This window comes from Cyprinus carpio, chromosome A7 (assembly GCF_018340385.1).
Source record: "Cyprinus carpio isolate SPL01 chromosome A7, ASM1834038v1, whole genome shotgun sequence".
In the NCBI taxonomy this organism is placed as follows: domain Eukaryota; kingdom Metazoa; phylum Chordata; class Actinopteri; order Cypriniformes; family Cyprinidae; genus Cyprinus; species Cyprinus carpio.
This window is the reverse complement of record NC_056578.1, coordinates 3,785,517-3,803,016: the sequence shown is the minus strand read 5'-3', so window position 1 is coordinate 3,803,016 and position 17,500 is coordinate 3,785,517. Positions and strand designations below refer to the sequence as shown.

The following is a 17,500-nucleotide window of genomic DNA, read 5'->3' as shown; positions in this document are numbered from 1 at the left end:
TAAGGCCTGAACCGCAATGTGAAAAACGAAGTCAAGGTGCAGAACATGAAAAATAACACCAGTGTCTCCTGAGGTCCTCAAGTTTTTTTTTCGTTTCCGAATTCATTTGTCTTTCTCCAAAATCATTTTTCTCTCAAACACAGTTTTTCATGTTTTGGCTCAGGGCTTTTGTTTGTTTCCCTCTTTTTCGTGTTGCCTATTGAGGAAAAAAAAAATTAAGAGAATTTATTTATTCTTTTTATTTTTTTTTGGAGATTTTTATTAATATTAGACTTTTTTTCTCCACATTGCGGTTCAGGGCTTCCATTCAATATAAATCATGCTGTAAAAGATGAACTGTTTTTGACAGTCTGAACTGAGTCATATCATGTGATACAGTGGTCAGAGAGGTGAGTCTGTGTTTGTATGCAGACCAACAATGAAAACCAGGCCTGTCGCAGCGGGACGATTGATCGGATCACTGTGGACCATAGGATAGTGATTAATGATCAGTGATAGGAAATAAAACTAATATTTACTGGCATCTATAATTAATGAATTGACATACCAATAAAAATGATAAGGAATAATACATTATAATAAAATATAAATTAAACATATCTGCCAATTTTACTGTATTTTTTTTTTTTTTTTTTTTTTACGTCAGTCTAAGTCTGATATTGGAATCATATCAGGACTCCAGTTCATGATAACAAAGGTTTCTTTTCTGGTCCTTGCAATGTTTTCAGCTTCATTTTAAATACTGAATAAGAAATCATGTGGCATTATGAGGATCAAACACTCACATAAATGTGTTTTTACAAGTCCAGAATTACACTCCAGTTTACCCTCTCAAAGTGTTTGTGTTGAGCTGAAGTGAGGAAGATCTGAAATAAGCACATGACACGGGGTGTAAGAAGTATATAACCAATTGTATTCCCTTCTGTTAATATACGTGTATGCAGATTCATCTCACTGGAACACTCTACAATAACATTTAGAAAGAACAAGAGAGCTGAGGAGAAACGTAACTGAACAGGAACGGAAATAATGGAGACACATTCACACAGACAAACAAGCGCACGACCGCTCACACAAACACAGAGATGGAAGAGTGAAATCAAATGATGATGATGTCATCCTCATTGAGTGAGTATGGAGTATGAACAGCCCTCCACACACTGGGTAAAGTGAGCGACATGATTCAAACGGAGGATAGAGTAAGACGATCAAAAACTCCAGGATTCAAGGAGATACTTCTCCCGCCTGGCAAAGGAAATGTTCTCTTGTAAACCAAATCACATTTTGCTGTTTAATATTCAAAGGAGCATCTGCTTTCTGAAATCCAATTCACTGATCTTTGCATTTCATTGCATTTTCTTTCTTTTTCTTAGGGATGATAATTAGGAAAAACACATCTCTTTTAGCATTGGGATGAGATTCAGATATTTAGACATTTCACAAACTGTTTTAAACATTTTCTTTTCAATGCAGAGTTTAGTTCTTTTAATAGAGTTGAGAAAACTAGAATACTAAAGTTCAAGATGCACATCTTCCAAGTAACAGGCCATTTCGTCTTTCTTTCAAGAGAGTTTGTTCCATTAAATGTGCAAAGTTTATACCTACTTTCCTCCTGAGAGAACGTGGTCAAAGACGCAGGAGAGTTCACGTTCCCTACGTGGAATGTACATTAACTGGAACATTACTGTCTTTTCCCTTTGACATGACAAAATAAAAAAGAACGCACGCACACATACATAGAAAACAAAACAAAAGACATCCTAGTATCCTGCTCTGCTGTTTCCACTGATATGGTTTGTTGATGTAATGTGGGTCTTGATCAATCGTGCCAGACTTCCAGATGCTTGTGTCCCTTTGTCTTTTCAAATATCTGTATATGACTATATCTATTTGCTGTTGGGGGTTTCAGGTTCTTGAATGTGGAGCAGAAACCAAGATCCTCAGCGGGTCCAGGACAGAGCCCAGTGGAACCCCAAAAACACAGGACGAATATTTGCTGGAACACGGGGCGACCGCAGACCTCCGGGAGTTCCACAGATGTTTCGCTAGTTGTAACGGTTTGAGATATAGATATATATTTATTTGACTCCACAGAAACAGTTTTTGTCTCTTTTCATTTTGAATACCACATGCTGGAAACACAACAGAATTACGTTGCATCTGCTCCTGAGCACCAAGGACAAGGAGAAAAAGAGACCAAGCCAAGAAAGGGTGCGGGGAAAGAGAGAAAGAGAGAAACGAAGGGAGCGGAGGATGAAAACGTGAAGCACTTGGAAAGAGAGGGAGACGGATTTGACACAGAGCTGGTTTGGCAGTATTACGGAGGAGTGTGACTGCTAAACGTTTTCGGCACCATCTGTTCCTGAAATGTCACCTAAGCCAAGCCGTTCCAACTGAACTGCTCTCATTCCCAAACGATTCTCAACCGCATCCAATGCTCTGATGGAGCAACAATGGATTGTACAAGCAGCCTGGCGTACACAGGGGTTTCAACATCAGGTGAGGAGATGATCTGAATATTGAGGACTCACATAGTATTTACAAAGAACAAACTAGAGCGTCAAATTACATGTGAGGGAAAAAAAACACTTTTCTCGAATACAAAATGTTTGCAGAGTTTCTTTTTTGTAATAAGGATTATCTATCAAAAATGGAAATGAGGGAGGGGATGATTCCAAACCTTAGACACTTTTGAACTCTTTAGGTTTTGCTGGAAATGAGGCCAACAGCTAGACAAGACAGGAAATTAAAGAAGACTGATGTCAGAGCTCTAAATGTGACCGGTAAACTGCCAACAAATACCTGGACCTCCCTTTCCATTCCTCATCCTATCTCTCTCATTCTCCCCCTCGCTTCCGCATCGGTCCCTCTGGAGGCCGAGCTCAGACGTAATACTCCTTGTCTTTGTTTTTCTTGCTCTTTGTGCCCGTCTTTGCGCCGGGCTGCTTCTCCTTCACTAGGGTGCCGTTGCTTTGCGTGGCCGAGTTGCTGATGTAGTTGCGACTCTGGTCCACCTGGTAGGAGCCTTCGTCGCGGTTGCGGTACTTGTACATGGCGTAGAGCAGGATGAGGATGCAGAGGGCGGCTGCGGCCACGATGCCCACCACCATGCCCGTCGTACTACTGGACTCTCGGATCACCTCCACCGCTCCTGGAGGCCCTCGGTCTGGTGACGAGGGGTCTGTAGTGGGCACATGGGGGAAATTGGGAGGATATGTTATACCTGGATTGTGTCGATGCCGCCCGCCGTGTTCAGGGTCTCCCGACGGCTGTATGGGCGGCAGCAGCACCTGGTCACGGGTGTTCATTTTACCCGCAGGGATGTTGGGGCCACTGTTGATGCCAGGTTTGAGCCGGGACACCGGGGGGGCCGTGGGGGTTAATGGGAGTGGCGGCCGATGGGAGTTGGGCAAACGGGCGAAGGGCCGGTCGCCTCGGGGGTTCCCGGCCGCAGGGGGAGGGGGGAGTACCGTCCGATCAGTGACGAGGGGGGAGTTTTTATAGTAGTCCTCATCGTCGGACTCCGTCATCTCGCCCGAACCGTAGGCCGAGACCTCCATGGGCTCTTCGCAGTCCTCCTGGTCCAGCGGACAGGGGGGCCGGACGGGCAAGGGGAGAGACTCTTTGGTGGTCTCGAACAAGGTGAGGAAGGGGCGATAGGTCGGGGGCGGGGGAATAACGGGGTAATGTGTCACAATTGACGGGGGGTCAAGGGAATCCACAGTTATAATTGGCAACACTAGTTCACCTCCTAGGATGAAAGAGAGAAGGAACACGGTGTTAGTTGGAACCTGAGCAAACGAGTGCACAAGAGAGAGAGAAGAGCCATCATTAGAATGGTTAGCACTAAGACTTAATGAGGTTAGTTCTAAAGTTAGTTTCGTTAGCATCTATTTAAAATCAGACTATGAACAGCTAGGCTAAGGCTAAGGCATTACAGTTGTATACATTACAGGGTTAGAATACTACAGAGAAACATTTAAAGTTAAGTATGTGCTAACCAACTATCCAGTGCATAAGCTAGAATGTACATTCAGATCAAGCCTACAAAAACAGTTCTACGTCTGTGCTAATGCTAACGCTTACTGTGCTAACCTCCACTCACTGACTGCATGTTTAAGAAGAGAGCAAACCACGTAGTACAGGTCACTTACATCAACAAATTGGCCGCATGATTTTTGCATGAAAAAAAAAATTACAAAAAGAAAGCTGTGTAAGATTGTTCTCTGATAGTGATAAACAAATTTCAGCCCATGTTTCAAAGTAGGTAAAATGTTTTGAATTCATCATTCAGTGAACGTTTTCCCAGAGCTCATAAAGCTCATAATCCCCGCTCCCCGTTGGCATGGTGATAGCTCGCTAATGATGAGGATCTATATGCAAAACTTCCCACTCTCACCCCGGGGTACCGAAGGTGATATTTTCAAATTACTGTCCCACAAGACTTTCCCCCCAAAACACAGACCAAATCTTTCAAGATAATTATTCATAAGTCTGTCCCTTGGAAATCTCATCTCATCACCATGAATAACAAAAGCCTGTTTTTCTCCAGAACTGGCTTGTCAAAGAATGTCAAAAATTGAAATTATACAAGATGTAAAGTATTCATTAGGATTAAGTTCAGAATTGTGAAACAGTTTCATATGTGGCATCAACACCTGAGATGGAGCATGAATCTAGGAAAACGGTGTGCAGAAGAGATTGTTCAGTTTAAACACAATGCACATCATTGTTATTCACATGATGAGGCGAATTAGTGTGACAAACATTGCTTAGGGGGGAAGGACTGTTCAGCTGTGATCTGTGCGCTTTGGGAAACCTCCTCAAACCATGGCATCAACATGGCACCCTCCCCTTAACCAGAAGAACCTTCAAAAAGAGTTTCCTGTTTGCATATTGATGAACAAAGTCATTAAGCTCAAAGAAACTGAAAGAATCTACCAGGAGAAAAGGTGATATTAACATTCAGAACACACATAGGTCTGTTAGAAGCTGAAAAGGAAACAGTATGTTAATGACATCTTTCACAGAATCTGTCCCACCCAACAGCCCCAATGTAGAGCCGTGTGTCTGCGGGTTGAGAGTCTGGGGAATGGTTCACCGAGAAGATCGGTATAAATTTAATGCCCGTTCACCGCTGTCAAATCTTTTATATCCATCACTAGAAAACGCCACCGGAGGCAACCGGCCGTTTAGAGGAACAATCTGTCAAGGGCGCCGAATGGAGTCTGATAATTCAGTAACTGACACTGCTGGTTTGTGAATTATACGAGCCAATGTGTTAATGTGCCACCGGGCACAACAATATTTCCTGCTTTTATTAAGTTTGTTGGAATATCTTATGATACGCAAGAAAAATTCAGAGCAAACTGTTCCCAGAGAGGGCAGAATCGATTACTCTGAGAGGAACCTTGAATCCTGATGATTATCCTCTAGTATCTTCTCTAAATCGCACTTGAAGGAAGCTGATGGAAACAAGCAAGGAGATCTGTATGACAAACCTTCTCAGACTTTCAATCCGCAGAAAATGTGAATCTGTGAACATGTACACAACACATCAGCTTGTCAGTCGCTGCTGTGCATCTGTGTTTTCGTGACAAATCTTGTTATAGATTAAAAACCATTGTTCCAGTCTGTGATTGGTCAAACTTTGCCTCCTGTGACAGTTGCGTTGACAACAAGACCAACATCAGAATAGCATCATGACTCATGTGTACAAACTAACATCTCACATCCTCAGCGCAGAGCACTTGTTTCATGATGATTGTCTGGAGTGAGCAAGTTCCACCGAGAGCACCATCAGTAACTAGAGGTATGACTGCAGCTTATTCATGGTTCACTCCTTTACTTTTATTTCTTAAACTCCAACAAATAACACTTATGTCTGTCTCCCGCAAATCCATCACGAGAGATGCAATTTAAGTCAGACAAACCGCAAGAGACACATCGTACTTTAACTGGCAAATTAAATGTCATTAATAGTCAGAAATAAATCTGATGCATAGAATTAAATCACTAAACCTGAACTAAAACAGATCACCTGCATCAACTCAGAGTAAGAATACACACTTTTGTGCTTATACTACACTTTTGAGACAAGAGAAAATGGAAATACAAGCAGCAAACACAGCAACAAAACAAAAGTACATTAAAAACATCTCTGAAAGCTCTTTCTCTCCTTTACTGAATTCATGATCAGTGATGGGTAAGATACTCTAAACAAGTAATTAATTACTAGGTACTAATCACATCTTCGACAGTAATTAGATTACTCTAAAATATTGCATCCCATATCAACCTCGACCAGTTAAACAACACAAGGAGAGACATAAAATGGCTCATTTCATTATTTCAAATATATATCTGAAATAAGTATTTAATGTCTTTAAAAGTCACATTAAATCATCAATTTTATAACATTAGATGTTAATTTTTGATGTCCAGTCACTATTGTCTTGTAAAGAATTTGTTTCATAGTTTATAAAGTATTTGATGCATTACATGAGAAGTAACAGCAAATTAAATTACAGAAAAACTAAGAGTAATCCCTCTCTGTAATTAAATGCATTGCATCCAATATTGTTCATGATTCTCAGCTATTCTCAGCTAAGTATAAATGAACTGCAAATGATGATTTTCTTCAACAGTATTTTTGTCATGTTTTGCACTACAAATATCTTAACTTCCTTAAATTATGTTACATTTTCTTGAGAAGCAAATTTAAGTCAGTCTTGTTTTCTGAAAAATGTATGATCTAATGTTTAGATATTTGTACTGGAAAACAAGACAAACATAATGAGGAAGAAAATGTTTTGCAGTGTAAATGTTATTCGAGTTCTGGAGCAGAACCCTGAGAGTCGAATGGATGATCTACTGGATCACATTCATGACAAGACGAGCAGCACTGCGATCAGTACAATGACAGAAACTGCTATGTCCAGAAAAGGTCTGGCTTATTTTGGACATTCAGGAGCCTGTTTACATTCACACGCAGTAATGGAAGCCGAAAATCTGACTGTTTATTGCCACAGGCGCTCGGTGGGGAAGGCTGAGATTGGAGTGGTCTCTTTCTTAGCTAATTTGATTTAGAAGCTGAACATTAGAGCGATGGCGGCGGTGAGACTGACCCAGCGCTTAATAATTGACAACAGAAGACACCGGGAGCCCAGATGCTCAGAGAGATGAGATTAACCCTATAAATGTACTCACTTCACATCAAACCTTACCACACATTTCATATGCGGCATGCTGAAATATTTATATTTGTTTTGTTAGACTTGTTTTTGCAACTAATAAATTAAGATTATCTTGGTTATATACAAAAACACAAAGAGCTGCTTTATTGTTGCTATAAAGCCAATCAAAACCAACTTAACCTGCCTCTAGTTCTTAGATATGCTGGTTGAAAGTCTCTTCAGATCCCAATAACAATCACTAAGTTAGAGCATTTTACGTTTAACGATCAGACTGTTGTGGGATTGCGTGTGATGATCAGACTGTTGTGTGTACGTGTGTAACAGTCAGACTGTTGTGTGTTTGTGTGTAACTGTCAGACTGTTGTGCATTTTTGTGTAACGGTCAGGCTGTTGTGTGTTTGGATGTGTGTATCAGACTGTTGTGCGTTTGTGTGTAACGGTCAGACTGTTGTGCGTTTGTGTGTAACTGTCAGACTGTTGTGCGTTTGTGTGTAACGGTCAGACTGTTGTGCGTTTGTGTGTAATGGTCAGACTGTTGAGGGATTGTGTGTAACGGTCAGACTGTTGTGCGCATGTGTGTAACGGTCACACTGTTGTGGGATTGCGTGTGACGATCAGACTGTTGTTTGTATGTGTGTAACAGTCAGACTGTTGTGTGTTTGCGTGTAACGGTCAGGCTGTTGTGTGTTTGCGTGTAATGGTCAGACTGTTGTGCGTAACAGTCAAACTGTTGTGCGTTTGTGTGTAATGGTCAGACTGTTGAGGGATTGTGTGTAACGGTCAGACTGTTGTGCGCATGCATGTAACGGTCACACTGTTGTGGAATTGCGTGTGACGATCAGACTGTTGTTTGTATGTGTGTAACAGTCAGACGGTTGTGTGTTTGCGTGTAACGGTCAGACAGTTGTGTGTTTGCATGTAACGGTCAGGCTGTTGTGTGTTTGCGTGTAACGGTCAGATTGTTGTGCGTAAAGGTCAAACTGTTGAGTGTTTGTGTGTAACGGTCAGACTGTTGTGCGTATGTGTGTAATGGTCAGACTGTTGCGGGATTGCGTGCAACGGTCAGACTGTTGTGCGTATGTGTGTAACAGTCAAACTGTTGAGTGTTTGTGTGTAACAGTTAGACTTCTGTGTGATTGTGTAATGCTTAGACTGTTGTGGGATTGCATGTGATGATCAGACTGTTGTTTGTATGTGTATAACAGTCAGACTGTTGTGTGTTTGTGTGTAACGGTCAGACTGTTTTGCGTTTGTGTGTAATGGTCAGACTGTTGTGCGTATGTGTATAATGGTCAGACTGTTGTGCATTTGTGTGTAACGATCAGACTGTTGTGCATTTGTGTGTAATGGTCAGACTGTTGTGCGTTTGTGTGTAACGGTCAGACTGTTGTGCATTTGTGTGTAACGATCAGACTGTTGTGCATTTGTGTGTAATGGTCAGACTGTTGTGCGCGTATGTGTGTAACGGTCAGACTGTTGTGCATTTGTGTGTAACGGTCAGACTGTTGTGCGTATGTGTGTAACGATCAGACTGTTGTGCATATGTGTGTAACGGTCAGACTGTTTTGTGCATTTGTGTGTAACGATCAGACTGTTGTGCATTTGTGTGTAACGGTCAGACTGTTGTGCGTTTGTGTGTAACGATCAGGCTGTTGTGCGTTTGTGTGTAACGATCAGGCTGTTGTGCATTTGTGTGTAACGGTCAGACTGTTGTGCATTTGTGTGTAACGCTCAGACTGTTGTGCGTTGTGTGTGTAACGATCAGGCTGTTGTGTGTTTGTGTGTAACGAACAGGCTGTTGTGCATTTTTGTGTAACGGTCAGGCTGTTGTGCGTTTGTGTGTAACGATCAGACTGTTGTGCATTTGTGTGTAACGGTCAGACTGTTGTGCATTTGTGTGTAACGGTCAGACTGTTGTGCATTTGTGTGTAACGGTCAGACTGTTATGCGTTTGTGTGTAACGATCAGACTGTTATGCGTTTGTGTGTAACGATCAGACTGTTGTGCGTTTGTGTGTAACGATCAGGCTGTTGTGCGTTTGTGTGTAACGATCAGACTGTTATGCGTTTGTGTGTAACGGTCAGACTGTTGTGCATTTGTGTGTAACGGTCAGACTGTTGTGCGTATGTGTGTAACGATCAGACTGTTGTGTGTTTGTGTGTAACGGTCAGGCTGTTGTGCGTATGTGTGTAACGATCAGACTGTTGTGCGTTTGTGTGTAACGATCAGGCTGTTGTGCATTTGTGTGTAACGATCAGACTGTTGTGCATTTGTGTGTAACGGTCAGACTGTTGTGCATTTGTGTGTAACGGTCAGACTGTTGTGCGTTTGTGTGTAACGATCAGACTGTTATGCGTTTGTGTGTAACGATCAGACTGTTGTGCGTATGTGTGTAACGGTCAGACTGTTGTGTGTTTGTGTGTAACGATCAGGCTGTTGTGCGTTTGTGTGTAATGACCAGACTGTTGTGCGTTTGTGTGTAACGATCAGACTGTTGTGCATTTGTGTGTAACGGTCAGACTGTTTGTGCGTTTGTGTGTAACGATCAGACTGTTGTGCGTATGTGTGTAACGGTCAGACTGTTGTGTGTTTGTGTGTAACGATCAGGCTGTTGTGCATTTGTGTGTAACGGTCAGACTGTTGTGTGTTTGTGTGTAACGGTCAGACTGTTGTGTGTTTGCGTGTAACGGTCAGGCTGTTGTGTGTTTGCGTGTAACGGTCAGACTGTTGTGCGTAACGGTCAAACTGTTGAGTGCTTGTGTGTAACGTTCAGTCTGTTGTGCGTATATGTGTAATGGTCAGACTGTTGTGGGATTGCATGTAATGGTCAGACTGTTGTGCGTATGTGTGTAACGGTCAGACTGTTGTGCGTATGTGTGTAACGGTCAGACTGTTGTGCGTTTGTGTGTAACTGTCAGACTGTTGTGCGTTTGTGTGTAACGGTCAGACTGTCGTGCGTTTGTGTGTAACCGTCAGACTGTTGTGCGTTTGTGTGTAACGGTCAGACTGTTGTGTGTTTGTGTGTAATGACCAGACTGTTGTGCATTTGTGTGTAACGGTCAGACTGTTATGCGTTTGTGTGTAACGATCAGACTGTTATGCGTTTGTGTGTAACGGTCAGAGACTGTTGTGCGTATGTGTGTAACGGTCAGACTGTTGTGTGTTTGTGTGTAACGATCAGGCTGTTGTGTGTTTGTGTGTAACGATCAGGCTGTTGTGCATTTGTGTGTAACGGTCAGACTGTTGTGTGTTTGTGTGTAAAGGTCAGGCTGTTGTGTGTTTGCGTGTAACGGTCAGACTGTTGTGCGTAACGGTCAAACTGTTGAGTGCTTGTGTGTAACGTTCAGTCTGTTGTGCGTATGTGTGTAATGGTCAGACTGTTGTGGGATTGCATGTAACGTTCAGTCTGTTGTGCGTATGTGTGTAACGGTCAGACTGTTGTGCATTTGTGTGTAACGATCAGACTGTTGTGGGATTGCATGTAACGTTCAGTCTGTTGTGCGTATGTGTGTAACGATCAGACTGTTGTGGGATTGCGTGTGATGATCAGACTGTTGTGCGTTTGTGTGTAACGGTCAGGCTGTTGTGTGTTTGCGTGTAACGGTCAGACTGTTGTGCGTAACGGTCAAACTGTTGAGTGCTTGTGTGTAACGTTCAGTCTGTTGTGCGTATATGTGTAATGGTCAGACTGTTGTGGGATTGCATGTAATGGTCAGACTGTTGTGTGTGTGTAATGTGCGTGTGTGATGGTCAGACTGTTGTGCGTATGTGTGTAACGGTCAGACTGTTGTGCGTATGTGTGTAACGGTCAGACTGTTGTGTGTTTGTGTGTAACGATCAGACTGTTGTGGGATTGTGTGTAACGGCAGACTGTTGAGTGTTTGTGTGTAACAGTTTGACTTTTGTGTGATTGTGTAATGCTTAGACTGTTGTGAGATTGCGTGTGATGATCAGACTGATGTGTGTACGTGTGTAACATGCATTTTTGTGTAACGGTCAGGCTGTTGTGTGTTTGTGTGTAACGTCAGACTGTTGTTGGATTGCATGTAATGTTCAGACTGTTGTGCGTATATGTGTAATGGTCAGACTGTTGTGGGATTGTGTAATGCTCAGACTGTTGTGTGTTTTTGTGTAATGGTCAGATTGTTGTGTGTTTGTATGTAACAGTTAGACTTTTGTGCGATTGTGTAACGCTCAGACTGTTGTGCGATTGTAGTTTCAGCTCATTATAAACTAGAGAATGGTTGGCAGGCTCCAGTGAGTGATATAATTAGGAGCATCTAACGAGGGCAGAGATTAATTAGCCCATCGGGATCAGCTGAGGTAAATACGTTTCTTTGGGACCCTGGAGTAGAAACGCAATGCGGAGATTTCCATCCATCTGTCCATCCATTCATCCCTCTCTCTGCCTCGTCTGTGGCTCATCCATCTCTCCCATGATACCAGCAAACGTGAGGAACATACCGATGCCATTCAGAGCCTCCCACCCTCTCTCTTGTCTCTCTGTGTTTTTGATTTGTACTTTCATCTGTCTTGTTTTCTTTCACTTTGTTGTCTTGCATTTGACGGTGAGTCACACAGTTTGTTTTCTCTCTTTGTCCTTTTGTCAGCTTCAGTGTGCAACAGAAATATTTGCTCTCAAAAACACAGATGAACTGCTGCCCACCCTCATATGGTTGCTATGGTGTGCCCTGGAGGTTGCCAGGGTGTTCTGGGTGGTTGCTAAGCAATTACTGAAGCATTCTTGGTGGTTGCTAGGAACATGCTGGCCTGTTGCTAAGGTTTTATAAATGGTTGCTAGGCAGTGGATAGCTGGATTCTGGCAAGTAAGATGTTGCTAGTGTGGATAGATAGACAGACAGACAGATGTGCCATGAGATCTGACCACAAACACACTGACCCGATGATAAGACCACCTCATTATCTCAATAACTGCTCCAGTACAGGGCTAAACCTCATCAATATTAGCTGATAGAAGACATGAGCCCAAATACAGACAACCGAATCAGGTAACATCTCTAACACTACACACACTTACTTCAGACGCAAACTGCGTAAGATAGAACAACTCGTTGTCAGATTATACATTGAAAGGAGTATGAGTTTTACAATGGCATGATAGGAATTCAAGTAAATCATCTCACTTAGTTTACTTAATTTATATGCATTCATCAGACAGAAGCATTGAACACCACTATCAGAGGTGAAAATGATCAAAGACATATTTTATGCTACAATATGCATTCAATAATAACTACCTTAATTTGGGTTTAATCTGTGACTGTCAACTTGAATTGAGGCATATTTTGTCCAATCACAGCTGCACATGTGATGGGATTTTGTGAGTGTGTGTGTGTGTGTTTACAGCACATAAAAACACACATAGACAGTAAGACTGACTCACCGTTTCCAGGCTCACACTCCTCGAGATCTTCATCATCACTTGGACATTCTGCTGACGCTACTAACAGATCGTCAGCATTCTGCAGACAGACAGGAGAGAGACAGACAGACACACACACACACAGAGTCAGTACAGTGTCCTTCAATACAATTCATTAAACACCATCCACATTCACACAGACAGCTGTCATATGATGATCCCTCACACACACAGTCCATTATTCAGGTGTCCATGTGTGTATATATACTGTCATATCTGAACACATCCCTGAATGTCTGCGGAGACCAGGACAACTAGATGAACCCTAGAGACAGATCCCCTGCGAAGACCTTGTCACCTCGACGACCATCGGCACAAGACCACTGGAACCAGACGAGTCCTCTGCTCAATCTGATCTGTGTTGCAGCCTGGAATTGAACTGAACTGGACCCGATTGAGCCTGGTTTCTCCCAAGGTTTTTTCTCTAATCTGTCACCGATGGAGTTTTGCTTCCTTGCCACTCTTGCCTTTGGCTTGCTTAGTTAGGGACACTTAATTTCTGGCAACATTGCTGACTTGATTGCACAAACACTATGAACTGAACTGAGCTGGACGATGACATCACTGAATAAACTGATAAACTGACTGTTTGTAATTGTCCTCTTGCATCATCAGCACACGTTTTTCCTGTTTGACTCTGTAAAGCTGCTTTGACACAATCTGTATTGAATAAAGCTCTATATAACACAGTAGACTGGAGGCCATCATCTCTGAGCCAAAGCTGCCAGACACCGCGTCTGAAATCATTCTCATCTGTTTCTCACGACATGCCAAATTCATTTCAGCATCTGAACATATTGAGAAAATGAGTCTCTCTGAGGAAAACACAGTCAGCGTTGATTGTTATTCAAACGATTAGGAATAAAAACTCTTCCAAAATGCAATTATTATGAGAAATATATATATATATATATATAAATAAAAGTGTGTGAACAGAATGTGTAGTTCACTGAACAGTCGTTTCACTGTGAACTGAACTCACTCTCTGCAGATTTATTTGACGCTCGCTCTCTCTGAACCGGCCGCAGGACACAATCCTGTTTTCTTTTAATTAGTTCTGAAAAGCTGCAGACTATTGTACTGAAGCCTGGAGTGTTTCTTCACTTATTTATTTCATAAAGTGATATTTATTAGAGACTACAACATTTGGAGTGCCGCAGACGAAAATCACATTTCAGCTTCATGTGTTTCTGTAACCCAACATGACACTGCAGTCGTACGGATCCGTTTAATTCGTCCTCTGCCCCGCGAATGCATTAATAACACCACAGTCTCGGAAACCCTCCCCAGTGGGAAAGGAAATGGAAAAAGGCTTTTGTTTTTCAGATATTAATGGGCCACTGTTTTGCATGTTTTTTTTTTGCCATAATCAAATGTCTCTTCTTATTGATTGAGGCTTTTGTTTTTGAATTTTTTTGTGTTTTCGGGACAAGAAGAGGAAAGCTAATAACCACAGGCAAACGCTGGCATGTGTTTTCATGTCTGCGTTTTCTCTGAAGCTTGGGATGAGTTATAGGATCACACGGCTCATGCTGCGGGTTATTGCTGTACATTTGACATTTCTGAGGGTTATTTTGAGACTGTAAGCAAACTCAGCGCTGACTGTAGGCCCGTCACGTCACGACAGCTTCATTTAAGCCACACGTCCATCCTGTTACAAAGCTTTGGAATCTGACTCCATTGGAGGAGCGCAGAGGATAAAGAACTGCAGAATGAATTCTACAATAATTCTGTTGCATTTCTACAACAGCCAGTGAATCATTCTGAATCAACCCAGCATCAAGACACAGGTGAAATATAACAAAATCTCTGCTAGACTCAACGATTTACCACAATAAACCAGAACTGTGATATAGCTTAGTGCAATTATAAAATCCAAAAGCAGTGATTTTATTAAATAAATATATATGCTGCGTGTTTCAGAGGAAAGAAGAGAAGCTTTTGGGGTTCCTGCAGTTTCCTGTCAAAATAAAATGTTAACATAAACATTAGTACCGTAATAATGTAAAATAAAATTATTATAAAATTTTTCCTAGATACTTGATTATTTAACAGAGAGATATTAAAATAGTAACATTTCTTATTTTGTTTTATCTAGTAATTTTTATAATTTTATTTTGTATTAATCATCATCATCATAGTTATTATTTTATAATCATATTGATACATAATCACAGTCCTAAAAGGACAAAAAAAAAATCATATTATAAATCACAATTTTTATCATAAAAATTACAATGTGATTTTTCTTTGAGCCGTGCAGCTGTAAATGTTTTAACATTTGAAAATGAGGAAATTTAGACTCTTTTATTAAGAAATTTGTTATAAAAACAAAAATGGTTGTAAAATAAAATGTATTATTATTATTATTTCATAGACATACTGATACATGCCTACATTGTGATATAATCACAAAATTAAGGGCCGAAATGTGCTGCCTGCAAAGAAAAAGAGAATATAAGCGGAGACCACAGTGTCTGTTGTTTTTATTATCAGTGTTTTTACTGATTCATTAAAAAACAAGTTCTTATCCAACAGAAAATAACTCTTTTCTCACACACTGTATCTTGACTTTTGCACAAGTGTGTTGAAAGTGAAAGTGAAAGTCGTGACATTTGTCAAGTATGGTAACCCATACTCGGAATTGGTGCTCTGCATTTAACCCATCCAAGTGCACACACACAGCAGTGAGAAGTGAACCACACCGTGAACACACACCCGGAGCAGTGGGCAGCTATATCCAGCGCCCGGGGAGCAACTGGGGGGTTCAGTGCCTTGCTCAAGGGCACTTCAGTCATGAGTATTGAGGGTAGAAAGAGAGCGCTGTTTCATTCACTCCCTCCCACCTACAACTCCTGCCCAGCACCGAGACTCGAACCTGCGACCTTCGGGTTACAAGTCCAAATCTCTAACCATTAGGCCACAGCTGACCCCATAACACACATTGTGTACACTCACTGTGTGTTACTGCAGTATGAGTTGTTTCCACACACACACACTCTTTCACTCACTCTCACACACACACACACACACACACACACACACACACACACACACACACACACACACACACAAACAAACACACACACACACACACACACACACACTGACCTGCGTGACGCTGTCTCTCATGGTGGGCGAGCGTTGTTTGCGGGTGGTGGTGGTGGCCATGGTGGTGGTGGTCTCCATGATGGTGGTGGACATGTCTGCGAGGGGCGTGGTGGAGGTGGTGTCGGTGCTCATGACGGAGGGCACGTCTCCCACCAGACGCAGGTTGCCCTGCACCTGCACATTCGGGTCGCCCTCCGCCGCCAGCTTCAGCACCTGCAGGCCGTTATAGTACAGCCCTGAGATCTGACCCTGGAAGTTACGGCCCTTCTCACCGCCGCCCACCTTAATAAACGCCTGGCTGTTGAAGATCGTCAGCTGCCGACCTGCAGAGACCGAGAAACACACCAGAACTATCAGCACCAGATCAGCGCCGCTCAAGCCCCGGCAGACCTCCGGTCCGGTAACACGACAGATCAGCTCTGAAACCACAGCTGCACTAAACGCCATCTAACTGCATGACAGAAGATGGATCTTATTGTATTGTTTCATATTATTGTGCATTTGGCCATTGCTATACATTAATGATAAATAAATAAAAATAAAAATAAAAGAGAAAAACACGAAAAAGAAGAAATAAAAATAAATGAACAAAAGTAGATTAATAATTAATGGAATATATATATATATATATATAATATGAAATAAAGGTAAATAAATAAAAATAGAAGAAGAAAGAAAGATGAATTAATAAAAATAGAAAGAGATAAATAAAAATAGGAATAGAAAAATAAAGAGAAAAAACAAATACATTAATCAAAATAGAAAAAGTACATAAATAAGTAAATAAATACTCAATCAATCAATTAATTACCAAACTGAAAAAGAAAGAACAAAATAAAAAGGAAAATGAATTATTTAAAATAGAAAAGGGAAAAACACTTTTGTATGTATCTCATCGTATTGTTTGATATAACTATGTCATATAATTTGGTTTTGTGTCATCTGATATCATATCAAATCACAGTTTGGTACGGTCAAACTCAGTTTGTGTTACTGAGAGGGAGATTTGCTGTTTATCAGCAGTTTCTCTCTCATTCACACTCCATCTTCATCATCATCATCTCCATGGAAACGTCACACAGGCAGAAATGACCTTTGGAGGGTTTCAGAGACAAGAGATGGACAGAATGATTAAGTTTGTTGGTGTTGTTGATGTTGTGATATGTTGATGTTGATGATGTGATGTTTTAATAAAGGCAGCTGATGATGAAAGACAGACAGAAAGGAAAGCGGTTTGTGTTTCTGGTTTTGTTTTGTTTTTGATGATGATGATGATGGATTGGTGAGGAGATGAAGGGCACACACACACACACACTGGGTCCATCACACATCTCAACCTCTGTGAATGTGTTTGACTTTCTGATGCTGAGTAATAAAATCATAAATGATCCTCTCTTCTCCTCCTGTGAGGTGTTCAATCAGCTATTTCACATCAAACCGCTGAGCGAGCGATCAGACGAGATCTCTGTCAATGTCTGCGTTTGACGTCATATAACAGATCTGAGCACAGCTAAGAAATCCCCGAAGAACGGAGACATCCAGCAGTGTGAATTCATCACAAACAGGATCTGAGCTTCAGAGATGCAGTGAAAACGTCAAACAAAGAGTAGAGTGAAGATGCTTTTAGACGATCACCATCAGTCATTCAGTATCCGGACGATCGAGGACAGAGTCTGAGGAGATCAGAGACCCACAGGGGAAACACCACGAGATACCAGAGAAATACACTGAACATAATTATAAACGCAAC

The 17,500-nt window shown here is 41.6% G+C and overlaps 1 protein-coding gene across 2 annotated transcripts in view; it reads right to left on the bottom strand.

Moving 5' to 3' along the window:
• Positions 1–892: 892 nt before the first annotated feature.
• Positions 893–17,500, bottom strand: part of LOC109108042 (neurexin-1-beta-like) — an 84,193-nt gene continuing 67,585 nt past the window's right edge. For both annotated transcript variants that reach the window (XM_042759339.1, XM_042759338.1), the window contains 3 exons: positions 15,751–16,073; positions 12,601–12,679; positions 893–3,751 (listed from right to left, as the gene is read on the bottom strand). In XM_042759339.1, coding sequence (XP_042615273.1) covers positions 2,883–3,751; positions 12,601–12,679; positions 15,751–16,073 — 1,271 coding nt within the window. In that variant the 3' untranslated portion in view covers positions 893–2,882. The remainder of the gene's footprint in view (positions 3,752–12,600; positions 12,680–15,750; positions 16,074–17,500) is intronic.